Below are 23762 nucleotides of genomic sequence, written 5' to 3' on the forward strand. Positions count from 1 at the left end.
TTGGTCGATTGCTCGTTGCTAAGGGAAACCTATACATATATATATATATAATAAATATATATAGTACATAGATGAAAACGGTTAATAACGCTTTATAAGCTTTAAGTAGGTAACAAATAGACACATAATAATATATAAGGTAATAAGTCAACAAGTCAAAATGTTTGTAAAGGTCATCATTTTAGGATTTAGGATTTTCATTTAGGAAGGTTGGCCAACAAACAAATATTTTATTTATTGTCTAACTGCTGGAAAACGATTTTATTAAAAAAAAAAACCCATTATATGTTTACTACATTTATATTATGTCTATAATCCAAAAAATGAAATATTCAGCCCATACACCTTACGCCATCTGAAGGTTTGTAGACACCGTGGATACAGTACAAGGATGCTCAATCATTGTGTGCTTCCAACTTTTGTGGCAACAGACTGAGAAAGGATCAGATATGGGTGTGATGACCAGGTGTCCACAAAAGAAATGTTAAAATCCTGGAATCATGCATTCCTATTCATACTACACACACACACACACACACACACACACACACACACACACACACACACACACACACACACACACACACACACACAGTCTGTTCTTGAACACTAAACATTCAAAAATTTTTTCCAATCTCATGCATGTCAATATTAAGTAGATTTTATAGTAATTTGAAAGAATGTTCACATGTGTAGTGTTATTTATGTACTATTTCATCAGCGCATTGTTATAATCAGTTTTATCATGTATACACAGTAACAGCGACTGGACTGTCCAATGGCTGCAGGTCACGCAAAATAGTGTTAATTGATGTAAAAAAAATTATGAAGAGGACATTTGACCATTTCTATGAAAATATACATTTATTTAACACACAGAACATGAAATTATGACTTTATATGAATGTATATTTTTCTTAACCAATTCTAGAGCACAGACAATATACAGACCACAAAGTGGCTAAGAGTTATAAATTCATGTAAAATGAAAAAGTACAATGAATCTTTTATATTTAAATATTACAGTAGGCTTTAACATGCATGTAAATAAGTCTGCTTTGAAAAATAGTCACAGATAAAGCTAAACATTCCTTCTGATATTATAGCCTAAATCATTATGGTAATACATGATAGAAGAAAATAGAATGCAAGTGTAAGAAAAAGTGGATTTGTAGCAATAAAACACATCAGAGACTCTCTCATCAGATTTATATAGTATGGTGTCTGGGATTTGCTACAGGAACAGTCAGAGGGATCTGTGTTAGGGTTAGCAGTAGTAGATACCCAGACTAAAGAACCACAGCTTCTTGGAAAGCTTTCACCCACCTGTAAAATAAACAAAAATATATGTCACAAATCTAGTGTAGTAATTAAAGCTCTGATCAAAGTAATCAATCATTTTCGTGGAAAAATTCCAGATGTAGATGGACCTGCTACGTGCATGGGGGTCATTAGTCTTAAAGATGTAGAAGATCTTGTTTTTGTGGTAAAGCTGAAACTGCTGAGCACATTCTGGATCATCTTCTGTTATAGAGAAGCCGAGGAGAGGCAGACTTTCTAAAGCTGCTACATCCTGATGGACAGAAACAGAGTGAATTAGGATATGTGCAATTCAACAAATAATGCTTAACAAAATTATGTAGCCTCTTTATTATACATCAGCTGAAGCCACATCTTTTATCAGTGGCTGAAGGAAATCACTAACTGCACATTTTCATGGACATGCTTGATTAGCTAGTGCTGCATTTATTCTCTGGATGTGACCGTGATCCTGACCAGAATAAAGCAGTTACTGAAGACAAATGAATGAAGTCAGATGTTGTATTGATTCAAACTAGTGTCTGGATGTTTTATCTGTTTGTTGCTAACTGTATCCCCAGTAATTGAGCTTAAATTGTCGTATTTCGATCTTTTGAGCCTTTCACAGCAGCTTTTTCAAATACAATTATGTACAAACAACCAGGAAGACACATGATTGCTTGGTGCATTGCTTAATGGTGGGTGAAAGAGGCATTTTGCCACCTTTCTCCTCCTGACCAATAAAATGACAGCTAACTGCACATTCATAAGGTTGAAACTTGAAACACCGGAAACCAACAAATTATATCCTTGACAGTCACAAACAAATATTTGGGGTGCTTTTTCTCTCACCTCACTGGCAGCGTAAGTGTACAGCACTTTATCCTTGATGACAAACCAGAACCGCTTCCATTGTTTCTTATTGGCCTTCATTCTCTCCAGATAGCCACTTATGGATGAGCCATCTGTGTTTGCCGAAACCTACAATACGTTTTGTAATGGAGAAATGTTTATGCATATAAATAAGTGCTCTTAACCACGAGCTATGATAAATTGGAATTACAGTATTTAAAAAAGGGAACTAAATAATTTTTACAAACTGAATAATGGTGACAAGATGCACTTCCTCAACATTTATACCTCTTTCAGGGCTGCTGGGATCTTCTTCTGCTTTCTAAAATGAAGTGGTTTAGAGATCGGGGAAATAAGACCACTACCTGATGCCTGGTTACCTTCTAATTGAATAAAGGATCAAAACAGACTGTCAGGAAAAGGAAATAATGATATTGTTGTTTTTTTAAATATATACTATATTAGCATCTAGGTGTTAGACCTGATCTGTTTTGCTGTAGAATATCGAAGCACTGATCACACACACGTGCAGGTCGATTCTTCAGATACTCCAGAGGAAGGTTATTAACCGAGCAGCCTTGACATACAACCTAATACACAGATACACACACAGACAGAGAAGAAATCCACCTTTACTGTGATCAAAATCAGCGGAAATCCTGTAAATCCTGTAAACCCAGTTTGTTGAGCATCACCGCACCCTTCCGCAGGCTCTGCAGTGATGTCTCCTCCAGGTCAGAGTGAACTCGCAGGTGCAGATCATACACATGGTGGCCCTCAGGTCCGGGATCCATATAGGGGCCTTGGTTCCGAGCTCCCAACCATCCCTGTCCACCTGCAATAAATACATCACAGATCCTGAGTTTTAAATCATTAACAAGGAAAAGTTTATTAAGTTATTATTAGTGTGTGTTAACGATTCAGAGTTAATGAGATATACAGATAATGTGTGCTAAACAAACAAAAGTCCAGGTGCAAATAGGAGGCACACTATTATGCTATTACACTATTTACTTTTGTTTGTTTTTATTTTTTATTTTTCTACAGCAACAAATTCACATGCGAATGATTCATGTAAACAAACTATCCAACACTTTTGGGGAACAAAATTTTTAATAAATTATTTGGGCCAAATTATTATGGGTACAAGCAAAAATAATTACTGCATGATTAAAAAAATTACGTTTTATTCTACATAAGATGCAAGCCCTTTCCATTAGATATTCCCCGTGCTTACACCGTTTTCCATTTATAAAACCATTGATGACCTGAGACCTAAAGGACTATGGATTAAAAAGTCCCGTACAATCCTGAACTCTCCATTTAAAACAAATAAAACAAACAAAGCCTGCTTTAGGCCACACCCATGTCAGGTTTAACTCTGAATACATACTCAAATATCTGGAGCACTACACAGATACTGATACAGAGAGTGACATTGTGCTACAGCCCAGTACATTCATTGTCTTCTCAAGGGTGATAATATATTGACATAATTGACTTTCTAATATTCTAAAAAAAAATGTAATCAAATAAAATCTTTCTGTTGTATGGACACTCCACTATATACTAACATTTGTATCTTAAAACTTATTTCATAAGCTATATTTCATAAATTATAACAATCTTGAGTGACAATGTAAACAAATCTCACACATTAAATCACATCCTTCACTTCCCATAGTTATATTGGTGGGTTCTAAGTGCTATTCTGAAAGCTGTGAGTATAAGGAATCCTTCAGGCTCAGTTTGCTCTGCATTTTGAGCTTGCGCTTGTCTGGATCTGGATCTTGAGCTTGCAAAATTGCTGTTTATTTTCCGTACATGGTGAATTATCTTTTGAGATTTTAGCGTGGTCCGGAGCCTATCCTAGCAATACACCCTTTGGTGAGACACCAGATCACAGGGCTTATGTGTGCGCGCACACGCACACACACGCATCCCCCCACGCACGTGCACACACACACACACGAATGTGGTTACTCTAGCCTTATACATGAGACAATAGCACATGGTTTGGGACACGCCCAGTTTCAGTTTGCATGCTGATTGGCCACAATAGGCCTTGTGTCTCTCTTTCTCTCGCTCACTCACTCACTCACTCACTCACACGCACACACAGAAGATAAATTTATAATCCAAAGAATTCACAGATTTGCATCATTCTTATGGTTTTGCCCATCAACCATTTGGCACTAAAATCCCAGCATGCCTTATGCAAATATTATACACACCCACTGGGAATCTCCACCATGATCTGAGCTGCTAGCCACTGATGAAAGGGACAATAAATACATCAGCTATCTTAAGTAATGCTCTCATTTAGCTCACTGGATGTGTGATGGAAACCCCCCAATTTCAGTCCCAAAGCAGTTATTGTTCTTCAAATTCCTTTCCCCATCAAGATGAGCCATCCAGGAATCTCCACTGATCCCTCCCTGGAGGGAAAAGCCATTTTAACCATCGTTTGAACCAGTTCAAACCATGAAGATGGCATAATTGTGACAGATGAATCAATGGTTACATTTTTGACGTTGACCAGAGTGAACCTTCACTGAACATGGGATTGAAATAGCAGCAAGTACCTCATCAGGGCCTTTGCTTGAGGGGTGAAATGTAGTCATTTTCTTGGTGTAATCTTCAATGGCATTGGAGATTGCCTCAAGCCACTCGTCTCGACTTGCAGGGGAACTGAAAAGGTGGGAAGAATAGGGATAGGGATAGACAAACATGAGCGCTCACTTCTTCAGGAATGCAAATGTAGAATACACACCAATTTGCCTTTGTTCTCCACTGCACATCAGTATTGCGCTTTTAAAGTGACTTGTAAACCACAGAGTATTTCTCACCAAAAAAAAAACCCAACAACGTGGTCCTTTCTTTTTTTTTTATTTCATAATAATTTGTGTCAAGTGTGTGTAATCTAGACAATCTTTATTAAGCTGGTTTGAATGTTAAGTTAAAGACTCACCTGGCAGACAGAATAAAAGAGCGTTCAACACTTTCGATGTTCAGCTCATTCGGATATCCTTCATGACTTGGCTTACTAACCTAAAAAAGTCAAATATAAAACCAATTAATGGATAAAGTCCAGAATAAAACACCATATGGAGGTGCTGTAGTCAAATATTATTGTTCACCTTCATTCCAGACAAAGAGAGCTCATTGTTCAGCTTGTACTGGCCTGGCTGGAGGGTTGTAGCACACAACAGAGCATCATTAAACTGGAAAATGGAAAAAAAAAGTTAGCATTTACACCTATTACTCTGTTAAAGATACTTCATAGCAAGCATCAGAAAACCAGGTTAACAGACATTTAAACTTCTGTCAGGAGCAATAAAATAAAACAGACTCTAATATAGGAATGTGTAATTACATGTCAGATGATTATTTAATGGCCCTTGGTAAAGATGGTAAAAAGTCTATGGAAAACGTCACAGCGATTAACAGCTGAATCTTGCACTGCAAATATTAAAGATATCGTATCGAAACTTTAATTGATAAAAAAAACTTTTTAACTGTCATGTCATAATCATTGGCAACCCTGGCAATTCTAAAGAAAAAACGAAACTAAATGTATTGATCCCATTTCTGTTTTAGTTCACCTGAGGGATAAACGTTTTAAAAACTTCCTATTTCACTGCTGAATAAATATGAGGTGGCACAGAGGCCTAATTCTCTTTTTTGTTCATCATTGTAATGAATCTGGAGTTTGCTAGACATGACTGTTCAGTCAAATGATGTCGGTGGACAAATGAGACATAAACAGAGTTTTCTGGAAACAAATATTCAAAGTAAATTGGGTGTAAATATAAAGATAGTTATACGGAAGCGAACCTAATGTGCGGTATTGACGGTCTGTGTTTCCTCCAAAGGCTGTGGAAACCTTGTTAGCATAGTACATGACATCAGGGAGTTTTTAAATAAACATCTGTCTGCCTATTCGAAGAAGTTCATAAAAAAATTAGGCTTTTTATATGACTATACTCATTTTTACCAAGGGCCAATAATTTTGTTGCTCACTATATTTCAAATAATATAAAAGTTATACTTAGTACAAAAACTACTTGCATCTTCTAGATGAATAATAAACAAATGCTCAGTTATTTAAAATGAAAATGTTTAAGCAGAAGCCACTTACTAAGAAAAACATTCGAGGCTGCATAACTTTTCTAGATAGTTTCAGCAGAGTTCCCTCTTTCAATAAAACCTGAGATGAAAAAAAAAACATTCATCATCTTTGTTTTTGTAGAGAATGAATATTTGTTTAAAGCTTTGATAAGTAAATCCAGTTAAGGCAAAAATCTCTTCATCAAATCAAGGATTTATAGCATACATTTTCAAACCTTAGTCCTTTTTTCCCTTTAACAAAGGCACACAATGACATAAAGTTTGTTCTCATTAACATTATAAAAGTAACTTCTCTACAGAGCTACAGGATGGTATTTACCCTGCCCGGCTTCACAATCTCATGGTTTCCAATCAGACTGCACTGAACTTGCATCAGTTTCTGGAAGTTATCCTGTCAGAAACAAGAAGTACTTATTTAATCTCATCTAACAACTGATTAGGATCAGTAATTCTTAGTGATCTCAGTCCTACCCCTCGCTTCATGGTTTCATTGGCATGGTTCGCCACTTCCTTTACTATATTGAGTGCATCTGCAAGAAAGAAAAAAAAAATTATGTAGAGCTAACAAGCTTAGTGGTCAAGTGATTTATTTTGGTTTTAGTCAAAAGACCCATCAAACATGGTTGATTTTTACTAACTGATTTCATGATGGTGCAATATAGAATACACATTTCACCTTGGGCATCTTTGTAATCTGGAGAGTCTTCTTCAAGATTCTCAAAATACTCTACGGGTGAAAAAAGAAATATAAGACTATATATATACTAAATAAATACATTTTTTTTATATCATTAGGTCACGGCAAATTCATGTACAAAATTTTTACAATATTCATAATGTACTCTGTACAGTATGTGGGTTTACATCCCACTCCTGAAAAACTGGTTAAATTGAACACCAATCTTCTGTTTGATGCAAGTTAGAACTGTGTCAAAAAAAATGAATCAGAAATGTCCCATGTTGGTTTTTAGCGTGACTTAATGATCGACTCCAAGTTCTGGAATGTATATATGTGCAAATATGTTGAACAAATAAGCCGAAGGAACGTGAAGACAAGAGAAAAGGAATGAAATGAATACTTGTAGCAGAAATCCACCTGTGTAAACTGTTCTTAAATCTTTCTTACCATAAGATATATGCAAAAATTGGAAAACAAATATATCTATAAAAAAATCTTTGTAGGTCTTATCACCTAGGTCTAATAGTGTATTATTCCACTTTCAGAACATGGGTTTTACTGGGTTTAGTAGAATAGATAATATGTTAAAAAATGTATTGATTTTATGTATAGATCTTGACCCTTCAAGAGCCAACAAAGACGCTGATGTTACTTGAACTTGATATAAGTCTAACACAAATCTCGGCACATACATACAGGTTGGCGCAATAAGACAAACAAATGTCTGTCTTCTTTTAATCTTAAAAAAGTTTTTTTTAATATAATCTGTGCTGTTTTCTGGATGTATTCTTTATTACTAACATAATGCATGCTGTTGAAATCAGAAGTCAATACATATGGTTAAGTGAGCATAAAGTTAATTATTTAATAGTATCTCTAACCTGTGAGAAGGAGTTGATACTGGGGAAGTCTCTGAATAGGCTTCAGCATGTAGTGTTTCAGGGCGAGATTGGCACAGCACGGACTGCTCTATAGAAAAAGGTGAGAGAGACGACAATTAGGCCAGTGTAGTCACACACATGGAATGCAGACATTTTCTTCTTTGTAGGTGCATCAAACTGTATGTGCACCGAACATACTCAGTCGCACATGCATGTGTGATCAGACACTCACAAATCCCCACAGTGAAAACTAAAGACACAAATGACAATAGGGCAACCATGGTTTGTGTGTTAGGAGGGAAACAGGTTGAGTTGGTGTCATTACCTCAAATTCCTGAACGACCTTTGCAAAAGCTGGGTTCTTCCGGCACAGCTCCTCCAGTAGAGCCACATTCTTGTCAAACTCGTAGATGTAGCTGGAGTACATTTTCAGGTATGGGCCTTTCTTTAAAAAGATATCTGCGATGCCGGAGTGCTCGTTCCTGATTCATCAAGGAAATGTCAGTAAAATGTTTTAGCACGTAGAATGTGTGGCTATTGTTTCATGTTAAGACTCTAATGAAGACTAACCCCACATTAATCATTTAACCATTTAAGTAAAACATTAAAGAAAATCAAACAATTTATCCAATTCTAGCATAATGAAATATCTGAGAAAAAGATGGGATGGTTTTTATACCAGTGTGCCATGCGGTCCTCCAACTCCCTCAATAAACCCTTGTTGAGCTCATAGAGCTGTGGCAGTGAAAACAGGATCTGATTGAGGTTCTTCTCATCAATCACTGGCTTCCCAGTTTGTAAGGAGGCCATCTTCACTGCGTCACGAAAATTCTGGAACACATTCAGCCAAAACAACACTGTAACATATTATATGAGTGGTTTCTTATGAAGGCTTAGAAACCTTAAATATTGCTGTGGATAAATTCAGATAAAACAAAAAATGGCAAAAAAAACCGTATTTGGAGATAACATAAAAATATTTCACCATAATGACCTGGAACATTTTTTAAACTAGATTTTAATATTCTGTACATATTCTTCCTTAAAAGAAGAGAGATGCAGCAGTAAATAAAAAAAAAAACATAAATAAAAAATGCAGGCCATCTGTTTTAAAGATGTTTAAAACCTTGCCGACTGAGTGCCATTTCCTCCTGCACTAAATGCCATGCAGGCTGTTAGAGAGTTACATGCCAAAACAAAATGGATGTTAATCGAATCAATTTAGTTTAGAATCAGATACCAGCTGTTAACATGAGATTTTTCACTTTTTAGGGACTGTAAACTGACTTGTGACTGAGATACACCCCTACCACCACACACACATTACAACTAATATAAAAGTAGCTTTAGCACAGGACTATTTCAGAATTCACCAACACAGATAATAGAAAACACACACATACATATGTGTGTGTATGTATGTGTGTATATATATATATATTACACACACACACACACGCATACATACTATGTGTATGTGTGTGTTTTCTATTATGTATATATCATTGAAAGTGCCAAAATAATTGATATCTATAGCTAGTTTCATTTCGTCATTACTATTTCTAAAAAAGCTAGGTCTACAATTCTATCATAGTCTACCAAAGTTCTATCTATCAAAGTTATCATATCTCAATAAAGGAGATCATTATTCACATTTGGATGGGCTTTAAATGGAGCTAATAATGTTTAATGTTAGTTGTTAACAGCCATGACTGCATTTGGCTAAACACAGCAACGGGAATGTTTTTGCTACCAGCACAACAGTGTAGTATTCAGGCAAATGGATATTTACATAAAAAACCCTGAATCTTCTGGGGAAAAAATTCTGAAAACTTCATTTGGATTGTCTGTAAACTCACTGTGGATTATATGCTTGGAATTATCATACAGGGTTTTGTATCTTTGAATAAGATTTTTTTTTATGTCTCAGAATAAACTGGAAATTAAACATTTTAAATTAAATTAGAACAGATTTTGAAACTATAACAGAAAAACTTTAAGTAAAAAAAAAAATCAATTTCTTCTTCTGCTGTGTGCATTAAAGTAGGTGTGAATGGCATTTCTGTAGTTCAGAGACTGGCTTGGTGCCAGAAATACATATTTCCAGCTTTAATGATGAAGGATTACTCTTAAATGGCTTTTGTAGTATTTTCTTGACTGCAATAAGCCGCCGGCAAAATATTTGCTTGTATAAGAGTGTTTTGTGCTTTGACTGAGTTGTCAGAAAGGATTACAAACCCTGTGACCACTGAATTAGTCTTTCATAACCATGACTTATACATTTATACAGAATATACATGTGATTGTCATGGGAAATATATTCAAAACATTGTGTAACTGATACTCACGATATGGAGAAGCTTCAACACGTCCACAAACCTGACAAGGAAAGTAAAAGGAAACCAATTATGAAAAAATAGTATAAAACGAAACTGTAAACATATTAGTGAATGATGATCAGCAGGATCATGATTAAGCATTCAGACTCACACTTTCTCAGAACTCACGATCTCTTTAACAATATGAGACAATTTTCTCTTTTTGGAGTACTGAAAACAAAAAGTCAGATTTAGCATTTCAAGATAAAAACAATAAATTTTCAACTTGTATCTATAACAAATATAAGAGTATAACTCAGCACCTGATTCTTCCAGTTGTTTGGACTGTTTGCTACGTCTTCTCCTTCTTCTTCTTCTGAGCTGCTTTCAAATTCCCTCTCAGAGTGTACGTCGTCAAAATCATCAACATGGCTTACAGAAATACAAGCAACAAGAGACTGGGTTGGTGGTGAAGATCATGAATAAATCAGAAATACACTTAAATGTAGCTGAAAGAATAGTTAATGAGAGGAACAGAGAAGAGAGGATTCCATATACTCTAAGGTGCAACAGCTCCTTAAGGTTTATTTGTATGGTGACAGTTACTGCTGTATACTTTTCTCTAAATTCCTCAAGGGTTTTTTATTGAATACACACTTAGAAAGTAAAGATTAAAGCAGAAATGTAAACGGTTCTTTTTATCTTGTCCCTCTTGGGGAACATTTCAGACGTAGATAAAATCTTGCACTTTATAATGGTAACTTGAATCGCCTCCCTGTAGGGCAAAAAGTTTTCACTTTCCCTTTAAGTAGCTGATAATGCTGTAGAATATTTATTTTACATTTATCAGACATTTATTTATATTATTTTGATCTCTTACCTCTCATTATAGTCCTGCCTCACTCTGGTGTTGAATTCTCCAATAAACTGTGTTTTTCTGTTCATTCTTTCTTCTTGATTGGATATGTTTCTTTGCCAAATTGGGGGGGTTTGTTGTGTCTGTATCCCTGAAGCACCAGCATTTATATTTTCTGGCCTATCTTCATATAGATGCTCATTTTCTACACCATCTCCATCCACACTATGCTCAACAGTAAAATCATCATATGGGATGCTGACATGGTGTGTTCTGTATTGTGGTATTTGAAATTGGCTTCTGTTTTCGTTCTTGGTAACATGCCAACCCTCATCCACTGACTGCTCTTCTTTGCCTGGGGTTGACTCCTGACCATGTCCTCCTTTGGAAAACAACTTCTTCACTGAGAATTCAAAGTCTTTTAATTTCTTAAAGGATGACTTCCTCTGGCCATCTGATGGATTCAGGTCTGCCTGGTTCAAAGATTTGACTTTAGGTTTCAAAGCAGAACCATATTTTTTCCCTGGTGTGCTTTCTGATGTGGTGTTATTAGGCACCTCCTGGTCTGTTCTTTGATCTGATGAAAGTCTGTTCCAGCGTGGATAGTGCCCTGGCAATTCCACATTGTCATTTTGGGTATCTAGTCTACTTCTGGATTTCTTCTGTTTCCTGGGAGTAACCGCTCTTCCTTCTTTGTAAACTAGAGCTAGTGTATTCTCGTTCACGGTTAAAGCTTTATATTTTTTTTTACCAATTCCTCCTGACTGTTGTGAGGTGATGTAAGGCTTCTCTGGTTGTCCAACATGGCTGCTTTTTGGTTTATTTCCCACTGGGATTGGTGGGGCCTTTTGAACAGAAAGCTGATCAGAGGACAAAGTACCATTTTGATCATCAGCAGAGTGTCTACGCTGATGACTACGAGTGTTCTTAAACAGTTCCGGCTTAGGGTCTGTGGATTTAGGTTGCAATCCAGTTGGTGAAGAATTGTGAGCAACGTAAGTTATGCTGGATACATTTCTTTCAGAATAACCTGAACCATTTGTAAGATTCAGATTGTTTTTCACAGTCCTGTAGCTCTGGCCATCTGTTATTTGAACCGGCTTCAGCTGGTTATCTGAAAACTCCAGAACATTATGAGGAATGGTGGCTGATGCTTGACCTGAATTAATCTCAGGTTTGTATTTAAAATCCTTAGTGCTCTCCAGCTGTTCTTTAAAAAGTGACTGATGCTCACTGGTGAAAACAGCCACAGGTTTCCATTCTGGTTTAAGGGCTTTAGATTGATACGGCTGTGACACACGTGCATATTTCACAGTGTTTATTGGTGTGTGGGAATGGTCTAGGTCAAGTGCTTGGGGAACAATATTTTGTATGGGTATAAAGTTTGGTTTAGGGGCTAAAGGTGGCTTCACCACACCTGTTACAGGTCCTAAAACACAGACGAATAGATAATAAGTCTACAGATTACTACAATGTCAGGATTAATCATCAATACAAACAGTACATTTAGACATTTTACATTTACAGTGTATCTTTTACCTGGGATGTACCTTATCATTTAGAGTAAATTCATGGTATTTGATGTACCTTTAATTTGCCTTTAGAGTAAATATTTTTTTTCTCTCTCTACATTATACAAAGACAGAAATCAAGATATACTTAAGAAGAACAAATACAGCTTGTTTAAGTCTATTTGATAGATTAAAATGTATGTGGTTCTTAAATTATTTTCTAAGGCACATTCATACAAAAATCCAGCAAATATTATTTAGTCTGTCACTCTTGGGCTAATCCCTTAATGGTGCTATTTATAAATCAATCAGAGGAATACCTTTTTAACCTTTTTTATTAATGGGTTTGAGTATTTCAGAAACTGCTGATCTCCTAGGATTTTCACACACAGCAATATATGAAGTTTACACAGATCACGCTTTACAATCATAAAGAGCATGACAAAACACATGAAACCTTGAGGTGGATGGCCTACAGAAGCAGTTGACAACATCAGGTTCCATTCCTGTCAAGAAAGATGGCCTCAAATTCCTGGTCTTGGATTACAGGAATAAAACATGCTATTTCACGCTTGTTGACCATCAATCACTAAAGTTTGATGATGTGTGCATGGTCTTCTGCTCAACATGTTTATTATAAACAGTAATTATTTGAGTTAGTATATCCTTCTTGATCCAATCTGGCCATTTGTCCCCTCTGAACATTGCACTATTATGTGTGAGTCTAGAGACACTTGTGTTTGCATATCCCAGCAGTTCAACGGTTTATTAAATACTCAGACAAACCCACCTGGTACCAACATCAATGCCACTGTTAAAGTCACTGAGATGTGATAATTACCTGAAGATCTTGACTTGTATCTACACATTATCTTTTTTTATGTGCTGCTTCCATGACTGGCTGATTGAATAACTATATGCATATGCAGGTGTTTCCAAATAAAGTGGTTAGTGGCATAGATACATGCAATATGTAGTTGGAATATTGTAAGGATGTAAACTTCAGTCATCCAGATGATGTGATAAGATTCCTATTGTTACGGCAACGATGTAGTATTTTTAATGATACCACTGAATCTATTATGGTATACACTTCCATGTTCTATATTTTATTCAAGACTTTATTTGAAAATCGTTGTGGTGTTAATTTCATAATGAATAAGAAGTAAAGAACTATTATGATCAAAGTAACAGTATAATAACACCTTTCTAGCCTTTTAAAAAAGGTGAAAATATGGTTTATTGACAAGTTTTGTGTCCTTTTAAACGTTGTTGCTACTGTATATTGTATATTCAGAAAGTATTCAAGCTACACATGATTGATAAAATTGATCAAATGAGGCTATTTTTTTGTTTTGTTTTGTTTTTGTTTTGTTTTTATTTCAATCAAAGCAACAAGGACTGTTTATGGAAAGTAGGTTATCCCCCAGGGCGTTTACTTCACAACGCGGAAAGTAAACAGAGATTTCTAATAGAATTGGGCAGAAATATGAAATATGATGAAGTATCCTAATTGATCCGAATTGTAATGTGACAGGTGTGAACTGGACATCACTCACCTGTCCGCCTCTCCATGGCTCTGCTACCTTCTCTTCCTACTTCTCATTACTACAGTCAGGTTTGTGTTTCTCCCACAGCTGGCACGACAAATACCTCTTTAACCGAAACAAAATGCGCTGTTGACATCAATGTTTCATTTGTATCCGGTAGAATAAACCATCCCAATTCCTCAGTGTTAATAGATCATGATGTGGCGGTGAAATCCCCAATCACAACAATCCGGATGGAAATTGCGCACTTTTTTACGCAGCCGCAAATCCGTTCGGATCAGAAATCAGATGATGTCTCTGTTTCACAGATGTATTCGAATATTTATCCAGTAGGTCGAATTTTTCAGGCTCTCCCAAGTCAAGGTTTCATCAATACTAGACTAACTTTCGATGGCAATAATTACACTGAAGCACTTGTCATCGGGGGCAGGTGCACTATAGAGAGACTCATTACTGCCTTCTGCTGGACTGACTTCCTAAACACTAGCTTGATTTGCAATGTTATTAACAACAATACATTTGGGCCTATTAAGTTGACTGAGATTTATTTTTCATTTGATGTTTTTTTTTATTTGTTTATTTTTATTTTTAGACAGATTTCTCTGCTTGTCTCTCATTGAAGAAGCAGATATTTATCATAGCCCATCCTTCTTATGGAAGAATTTACATTCGACTTACCAAAACTGCACCTCATTTTCCACCACGCCTCATGAGTGGCTATGATTCACCTAGAAAACATTGGCCATTATCCCTTGAGATGAAATGTAGATTCCAGTTGCTGGTATTAGAACAACAACAACGATGATGATGATTTTATTATTATTATTATTATTATTATTATTATTATTATTATTATTATTATTATTATTATTATTATTAATGATGATACTACTACTACTACTACTACTACTACTACTACTACTAATAATAATAATAATAATTTTTATACCATAGCTCTTTTTAATTCTCTTCTGGTATCAGGCAAAATGTATTGATACATTTTCAGCAGCTTTGAAGTATTCTTTAAAATTTAACATAACAATCTAGATTTTTTTTTACATTTACAGCATTTGGCAGACACCCTTATCCAGAGCAACTTACATTATCTCTCTCTTTTTTTTTTTTTTTTACAACTGACTGTTAAGGGCCTTGCTCAGGGGCCCAACATTGGCAGCTTGGACTTGGGATCAAACTCACAACCTTCCGATTGGTAGTCCAACACCTTAACCACTAAGCTACCATATGCCTACCACGTTTTTTGTTCTTTAACATCAAGAGACAGAATAAAATGTTAGTGAGGGAATGATTACTTATAGGTGATATAAAAGAAGTAATAGCAGCAACTAACAGATATTCCTTAACATTATACCTAATAAAACAAATACAAATTAATACACAATACAATCAACAGCATATTTGTAACGAGTCTGTCTGTGTTTTCCCTTATGTCTGTCTGTTGTCATTCCCTGATGTTAATTGTTGAACCCGCCCACCTATTTGTTACCACGGACATTTAATTGAATTCAATCTCTTCCCCAGGTGTTTTGTCTTAGTCCTTGTCTGTCTCCGTCTTGTGATTGGTTCTTGTTCACTATATGTACTCTGTTTTGTTCACTTCCCGGTTGTGAGTCGTTGTTTAGTGTTTAGTATGTTGTCTGTTTATGTCTCTGGTCCCTGTCCTGCTCAGTGTTCTGATCTGTTTTGCTTGCTTGTTCATTGTTTGTTTCCTGTTTTTGCGTATTAAAATTGTAACTGCACATGGATCCGCATTCGCCTGTGTCAATCCGTGACAATATTAGTGTCGCATGAGTAGAATAAAACAATTCAGGGCATGACTGGAAAATTATTAATTTTACATCATAATGTTAAATATTTTTCTTCCACAACAGCACTTCCCTGTTGATAAATCATAAATTTGATTGATCAGAAGTTGATCAGAAGAGTAACAGATTATTTACAGGGACTTGAATGGTAGATGTGCCAGGTAATCTAACTATAATAATCAAAAGGGATTTAACAACATTCTGTTGTCTGTAAGAAGATATCCATTCAACATTTTCAGAAAAGGTCTTATTTTTCAGATCAGGTTTGTAACCACCCCACTGATTATTGTCCCACAACAACATGTCTGAGTGCGCTCCTTTCCTTAATTATCACTTGACTGACTGAACCAAAAAAAAGGTTAATTATATTTCAATTCATTGTGCAGATTTATACAATATGTGTTACTCAAACAAATGAAAAAAAATGCCATCAGTCTTTACATTTATTTAGTGTAGGTTTTTTCACATTTTTCAGTATAAATTAAATGTGCTATCAGGAACATTTAATGCTAACGAGTCCAGGAAAAAATATATCTAATTTAGAGCATCTTATGCTCTGTATCAAAACTGTACACATGCGACTTCATCTGTTGAGCCAAGATGTGGCTGTGCTTTGGCTTTAGTCCTCTTCATTCTGCTGTGCTAGTTTCTGCAGCTTGTCCACCAACACTGGAAATGTGAAAAACACAAATAAGGCTTAGAATGAATAAGCCTAAACATGCTTTTAATGAATTTTGAAAAGGAATGCACAATTTAATACTTATAAACAGTTTAATTTCAATAAATCATGATTTTACATTGAAATTGAACAGAATCTATTTGAATCTATCTATACATGATATAAGAACATCCTGCTTTTATGATTGTGTGCCATAATATCAGCATTAACATCACTGTAGTTGACTTACCTATTAATAAAATTTCATTTATATTCTAGTCTATTCTATTCTAGTCTATTTACATAGTCTAATAGTAAAAGTGCCTGTACCTCCAGCAGAAGGCCTCTGGAACGCATCAAACGAACGGCAGGCGTTAATCAGCTCCCGGAGCTGACTGGGACAATCAGTTGGCAGCGGCTCCATCGTCTTCTCCACAAACACCTTCTTGTAGATGATAGGATAAGAGGTGCAATCTAGGTATAAAAAGTAAGATGAATATGACAGGGTCAAGAAAACTCTAAAGGAACATAATACTCCTTTAGATAGATAGAAATGGAGATCCTGAGAATGTGTTTATTATCCTGATGATGGGTGATATTGCCATTGTTACATGCCTTTAAAGGGGATTTCCCGTGTTGCTATCTCCCACAGGACAATGCCGAAACTGTGAAGACCACATACACAAACAGATTAGACTACTAATTTGTACTGCTAAGTAAAATAAGACTCAGTTTGTTTATGTTTTCAACGAAGTGATTCTTTACCTGTAGATCTCACAGGGTTTGTCATACAGATGGTGTATGTCTTCTAGTTCTTGTGGAGAAATGTATGCCATCGAGCTGTTCTTCTTCTTCTTACTATGCTTTAGGGATGTTTCTGTCATTGCCAACTCAAATCCACCAAGCTTGAAATACACACACACACACACATACACACACACACACACACACACACACACACACACACACACACACACACACACACACACACACACACACACACACGAACACACACACACACACACACACACACACACACACACTTTTTCATTATGGATTATTCATCCATTCACAGAATTAACTTTATATAATATTGGATTAACACTATGCCACACCTCATTCTAATACTAATCTCAGTAAACAAAAGGAACACTTTTGACTCTTTTGAGAGAGCATGGAGAATGAACAAATGTCGTCATAAGGTCAAAATTGTTAGATGTTCCTTTGTTCCAGCTGTGCCATGGATGTGTGTTTTGCAACTTAAACAAAATATCATGATTATCTAAAGATTTTTTTTCAAAATGCTTCTTTATTATGTTGAATTAACAACGTTTAATTAATTTAACAATCCCTGCTTTGCTTCTAACGGTTACCAATATAACAGAACATACTGACAATACCTTTATTCTGTAGCCAGCTCCCACTAGAAACTTGCTGCTAGTGAGGCAGCCATGCACCTTAAATTTCTCCTCTGACTGATGCAGCCTGCAGTGGGAGAAGCAGACATGAACAGTTGTCCACAGCACTTATCATTCCGCAACAGGAATAACTGGCTTGTTTGACTCAAAACATGCCCTAATGAAAGACACAAACTTATAAAGACAGAAATACTGTGTAAATGCTTCTGGTTTATACCTGTATAGTCCTTGCGCTGCATCTAGACACATGTGAATTTTTCTCTCCCATGGTAGTTTGCTGGGACCGTCAAGCACATGCCTCAGATTGCCCTTCTCACAGAACTCCATTACTATAAGGTAGGTTGGATTTGGCCCTACAGGATACATTTTTTTTTAAATTGAGGGAAATAGGTCAATGGTTGGTTGTCAAAAGGGCAAACCAGTATTTTCACACCATCTTTAGTAGGAACTTAATCCTGGTCAGAGACCTGGTGGATCCAAACTGTGTACTGGGAACACCGAAGAATTCACCTTGGATTGAACACATCATGCACACAGTCACTCACATCTGGTGACAATTTATCATAAACTAACCTAGTATGTGCCTATTCCAGCCTAAATTCCCAGTGTTCCCAGTCTAGACTCTGGATCCACAGCAACTCTGATAAGGTAAAAAATGCTTACTGAAGATGAATAAAATTCAGTTGGTAACTGACCTTTCTCATTCTGAACACAGATCCCAAACATCCTCAATATGTGGGGTGACTCGAAACGTTTCATAGTCTCGACTTCCTTGTTAAAAATGCTCCTCAGTTGACTGGGAACAATAAAGAAATACAGTCAGAGAGACAGATTTTGGAAGTGAAACCTTGTTTTGTAATGAAAATATAAAATTCCTAACTTTGTTAAGAGACATTTGGTAAAGTAAATCAAAGTAAAGACTGGATGAAAAAATTGACAAATCATTGAGTCATATGCTCTTAGACACCTACAACAGACAGTTTCCCTATCAGAAAAGGTTTATATGGAATCTCTTTAGACAGTTTTTTAATTCAGAGAGTCCTACCCATGTGAATACAACTTACTTTGGGCTGGTGCTCACTGGATATGCATATTTCTTGATAGCCACAGTGAACTTGTTATACTCTCCTTTGAACAGTTCAGAACTGTCAGTCTTCATGATTGGCTTAATGGGAATGTCATAGGTCAGCTCCTCAGGTCTGATCTCTCTAATGTCCTGCAATTGAAGGCTGGGTCTTCTCACTGTCAGGCACATATAAGATAAATTGTTTACAGTTTTAACACTGACTTCATGTTACACTTTGCTTTTAGGTAGATTCAAATGATTTAATGACTTACATGATTCCAGTATGCCTTTAATGTCCTGAACGTCTTTCTGAGTCTGTTCGACTTTCACATGCACAGCATCCACACTCACTTTAGTTTTCTCCTTCTCATCAGCCAAAGACTGAAGCACTGTAAGAAAACATAGAGTTTTTCAGAACAAAGCATATGTTTAAGAACAAAGCCCATAGGTTTACTTTAGGCACAAAATACCTACAATTCAGAAGCTCTGCATAGTCGTGTCTTCTGTCTTCTTCATCCTCTTTTCTCCTCTTGTCCTCTTTGAACACTCTATCCATCTTGTCTCTCTGCTCCACCTGCAGGGCCAGCAACAGCAGCTGTGCCGCATCGTTCAGGCGCTCGTTTAAGCTCCCAAACTCCTCACCAAGATCAGATACCCTCACAATGCGTTTCAGGCAGCTGGATGAGGTGTATTTCTTCACAACTTCTTCAGCCGACTCCAAAGTAAACTTAAGTTCTCGCAAGCCTCGCTGTACAATATCTGGATTTTTGCCAAAACCCTTGTTCCTCACGACTTTAACCAGTTCTACCAGTGAGGACACCCGATCAGCCAGACGCTTACAGCGCTTCTTGTTGGCTTTCACCTCACTACAAAGGTCATACAACTTTTCTGCTATGCTCAGGATTGGGTCTATGATATCCATGATGGCTACAGAAAAGGAACAGAAGCAGTGGTTACTCAGGTGTTAAGGTTTATATTACACTATGTGTTCATATTCAAGGACCGCCAAAGAGCCACCTCAGAGTAAGGCTCTCAATTGCTCATGTCTGTGCTTGGCATGATCCTGACTTCTAAAGAATTTTGGATCAAATATATTTGCTTCAAGCAAGTAAAGAAGTCAACAAGATGATTTTCAGACAAATTAACCTTTGGTTTTATCCTAAGCTTCAGTTACTGTTTTGCCGACATATTCTCTGCCGACGACGTATTCTTTCCTTCCCACCTAAAACATTACAGCTGAGGGGCTGACTATGCAAAATTACTCCTTGATGTAAATGAGTGTGTGAATTTGTGTGCAGCAGTCTCAGCCAGGCTATATACTAACATCACACTCAGAACTCACTGTTTGATACTGCATAACCATGACCAGGATAAAGAAATTTTTGACAGTATCGTGAGTGAGATGGTACGCATTTCTCGAGAATTGTTAATATAGCAAACCTTCCATAGCCCTTAGAAATATTTTTTTTAGATCTCATGTACACTATATGCCCAAGGCTATCCAGGCAAATAAGTCTATGAACACAGAGCTCTGGTCTTATATTCTTGTTCTTGAAACCATTACATCTGTGTTGTAAAATAGATGTGGAAACAATAGAGCATGGAGCATGTGCGACTGTTCTAACAACAATAGCAGCACATACATGTCTGTTATCACTATGACACCCACGTGTCTAAAAATTGTCAGCTGAAAAAAGCTCTGATATACATAAACATTTAAAAAACTTATCGTTACATAGTGCTCTCGTGATCTTCACATGCTGGTTATTCTACTCATTTAGGAAGCTTCATTTGTTGTACTAGATGGTCGGGAATCTCTTTTATTTAATCTCTGAATGATTCATATCTATGTTCATATTATTCCAGTGCCCAAAGTTTGAACTTTACTGTAATGATGTGACCTTTGCCTAGTGACTGTGTTTGTTTCAGGTTAACAAATAGATTGCTTTATGCTTCTTTCAGACCTTATCGATTCTGTCTCGTCATCCTCAGGTGTACGATACGGTTGTCTTGACCTGAGCTGACATGGGTGCCTTGTTTCATCTATTTACCAACCTGTTTGTTTGTGTCTGCTCTGGACTTATGAATATTATGTTGCTTTGATTGTTTTGACTGTGTCTTTTTTTTTAAGTACAAGTTTTGAAACACAACAATGACCAATTCATAACAATAGTCCTGCATACATGCAAGATAACTTCGTCATATGGAGCAGTGATGTACAGGTTAATTGGAACAGTATTAAAAATAAAACACATAAAGTTTAATATTAGTGAATATTTCAAAGTGAAAAGGCACCAAGCAAACAGGCAGGTTTTTTTAGGGCGGTGGTGGCTCTAGTGGTTAAGGCTTTGGTTTGTTGATCGGGGTTCAAGCCTCAGCACAGCCAAGCTGCTATTGTTGGACCCTTGAGAAAGGCCCTTAACCCTCTCTGCTCCAGAGGTGCTGTATCACGGCTACCAATTAAAATTCTAAATTCCAAAGTTGGGATATGTGAAGAAAGAATTTCACTGTGCTGTAATGTATATGTGAAAAAATAAAAGTTTCTATAAGATATGACAAAATGTAGTACACAGATGTAGGTATGTATGGATATGTAGTATGCAGATGTTTTTACTTGTCTTTCTCTGTACGCAAATGTTTCTGTCCTGGTTGCACAGAATGGCACAGAGCTTCACTATGCATCAGCATGTTCACTGATCACTCATATATGTTTTTGTTTTGCACTCAATGACTGTTTTTTAAGGTGTGCATTTGCTCTGTCTGTAATTTTAAGATGTCAGTTGCTGTTTGCATCTGTAGCTTATATGTTTCTTACCTGGAAGTTTGAAAAGAATAGTTTATTTATTGTTCTTGTGCTCCTCAGTGGAAAAAAAACTTGCTATACTACTGTTATACAGCAAGAGATACTTACCTTTAAGTGTGAATTTCCACTGTTCTTTTTTTTTACTTAATCGTTTCGTATAGAACAAAACATACGAAATGAGAGAATATGTTGATGATTAATTTGAAAATTTGATATTTTCCTTTTTTTTTCAAATGAAGCAATTAAAATTTCAATTAAAATTAAAAGTGATGTCATGCTACAAATAAAAAAAGATTTTTTTTAACGTGTCATTGAGGATAAAACTAAGGTGAGAATAAAAATATGTGTCAGAAATTCCCAAACATGTCAATAATTTTTTTTATTTCATAGTCAGCACTAGGAATTTCAGAATTGTATATTGCTCTAGGGGTTTCGTTTATTCGATGGAAAAATGATGCAATGTTTGAAATTTACAAGTCTTAACACAGCAGAATTCATTTAAAATTTCTAAAGAAAACTGCTCCAGATAAGCACAAGTCTGAACACAGAAAGGTATGCGGTCTTTCTCAATGCATTTATTTGTGTGAGTCTAAAGAAAAATATTAGGTTCTGCAAAAAAAGAAACAGATTTCAAAGATAATATTCTGAATATTCTGAAAAGTTTGATTTATGTGACAAAGGCAGAAGAATGGAAGTGAAACTTCTTAAGAGGTGCAGAGTCACACTTCCACAGCATGCAATTGTTGTTGTTTATCTAAACCCAGTTCTAGTACTATTGTAACACAGGTACAATCACACTAAACTGATACTAATCTAAGAATCATTGTCACTAGTTTCAAATTTCAGAAGCACTTTCAGTATTGAAGTTGCCAAAGGAAAGCACATGGTTTCATAACAGAAATCCTCTTTAACTTTAAAGCTTAAAAGACATTCACAGATAAAGCACTGAGCTGTCACAGCGGTTGTGTTCTCTTGTTTTTTTCCTTTGCAGATATAATGTCGCAAATCCATAGCAGTTATAAAGTAACATCTATTAAGCTAAGCTTTTAAGTTAAACAAGTTGGAACATTAAGCCATTTAAACGATCCTTACATTAGGACTTTGAATGTACTGAACATATAGTGTAAATAGGCATCAGAGAGCAGAAAATAAACGTAAAATGTGCTGAAATGACACACACATAAATTAGATAAAGATAAACGTACTTACTGTGCACAGTTTCAACCCTTAACTTCTGGCCTCAATGAAATGCAACTACGGGAACTCCCGCTTTCAGAGTAACCAAAACCACGCCTGGTTTTGAGAGCTTTATTACTCCTCCTCCTCTCAGTGGAGAATAGAATGCTCAAAGATCACACGACGACTAAGCTTGAGTCAGTACGTCACACATATCTATATGTTCAGACCCCAAGTTTTTACCAGATGGGAGGAGGTCAAAGGACCTGAAGGAAATAATCACAGACAGGCAGGGATAACATAATATACTCGAACACAGTCTGTAACCCCCGTTCAGGATTTTCTAGTTTTCTCGTCTTTTCAAAATGTATTTAAAACACGCTTTAAAAAGTCATAGTTTGTTAATCTTGGATTAAAACCTTTTGACCAAATAAGTTTATTAGGTTATAGACTTAAGATACCATGACCCTAAAACACTGTTCAAAATTATTATTATTTTTAATACTCTCATACAACAAACAGGGAAGGGAAAGTCCTCGTTCAAGTATTTTAGGAAGTGGTATGTCTTCAACCATCATTTGAAAATAGCCAGTGACTCAGCTGTCTGGACCCCTAGGGGAAGTTCATTCCCCCATCTCGGTGCCAGAACAGAAAAGAGTCTTGTTGTATACCCTGACAGATGGTGAGACCAGTCGAGCAGTGTGAGGAGTGATAAGGGCTTTGAGGTAAGAGGGAGCTGGT

The 23762-nt window shown here is 36.2% G+C and overlaps 2 protein-coding genes across 5 annotated transcripts; both read right to left on the reverse strand.

The window, feature by feature from the left end:
- Nucleotides 1-849: 849 nt before the first annotated feature.
- On the reverse strand, nt 850-14693 carry LOC113635574 (FYVE, RhoGEF and PH domain-containing protein 6-like). Of its 3 annotated transcripts, XM_027135083.2 has the most exons (21): nt 14087-14545; nt 11041-12445; nt 10484-10592; nt 10333-10391; nt 10191-10221; nt 8522-8673; nt 8168-8324; nt 7843-7930; nt 6959-7009; nt 6754-6812; nt 6602-6673; nt 6293-6361; nt 5292-5375; nt 5123-5202; nt 4737-4842; nt 2852-2986; nt 2633-2741; nt 2440-2534; nt 2152-2280; nt 1431-1573; nt 850-1326 (listed from the first exon to the last, which is right to left on the reverse strand). In XM_027135083.2, the coding sequence occupies exons 1-21, from the start codon at nt 14100-14102 to the stop codon at nt 1290-1292; spliced, it is 3186 nt and encodes a 1061-aa protein (XP_026990884.2). In that variant the 5' UTR covers nt 14103-14545; the 3' UTR covers nt 850-1289. The 3 variants fall into 3 exon arrangements, 2 of the variants coding, with proteins under 2 accessions (XP_026990884.2, XP_026990886.2); XM_027135085.2 differs by lacking the exons at nt 850-1326; nt 1431-1573 and having other exon boundaries at nt 2151-2280; nt 2440-2473; nt 14087-14693; XR_003438857.2 differs by lacking the exons at nt 850-1326; nt 1431-1573; nt 2440-2534; nt 2633-2741 and having other exon boundaries at nt 2151-2280; nt 2782-2986; nt 14087-14693.
- A 1632-nt stretch (nt 14694-16325) lies between these two features.
- LOC113635599 (mixed lineage kinase domain-like protein) lies at nt 16326-23210 on the reverse strand. Of its 2 annotated transcripts, none has more exons than XM_027135117.2 (11): nt 23055-23210; nt 19517-19969; nt 19315-19431; nt 19041-19218; nt 18672-18772; nt 18194-18329; nt 17959-18043; nt 17324-17463; nt 17174-17223; nt 16889-17032; nt 16326-16569 (listed from the first exon to the last, which is right to left on the reverse strand). In XM_027135117.2, exons 2-11 carry the CDS (start codon nt 19962-19964, stop codon nt 16520-16522), a joined length of 1449 nt encoding a protein of 482 aa, XP_026990918.1. In that variant the 5' UTR covers nt 19965-19969; nt 23055-23210; the 3' UTR covers nt 16326-16519. The 2 variants fall into 2 exon arrangements, with proteins under 2 accessions (XP_026990918.1, XP_026990919.1); XM_027135118.2 differs by having other exon boundaries at nt 23051-23103.
- Between the last annotated feature and the right edge of the window lie 552 nt (nt 23211-23762).

This window comes from Tachysurus fulvidraco, chromosome 17 (genome assembly GCF_022655615.1).
Source record: "Tachysurus fulvidraco isolate hzauxx_2018 chromosome 17, HZAU_PFXX_2.0, whole genome shotgun sequence".
NCBI classification, from domain to species: Eukaryota; Metazoa; Chordata; class Actinopteri; order Siluriformes; family Bagridae; genus Tachysurus; species Tachysurus fulvidraco.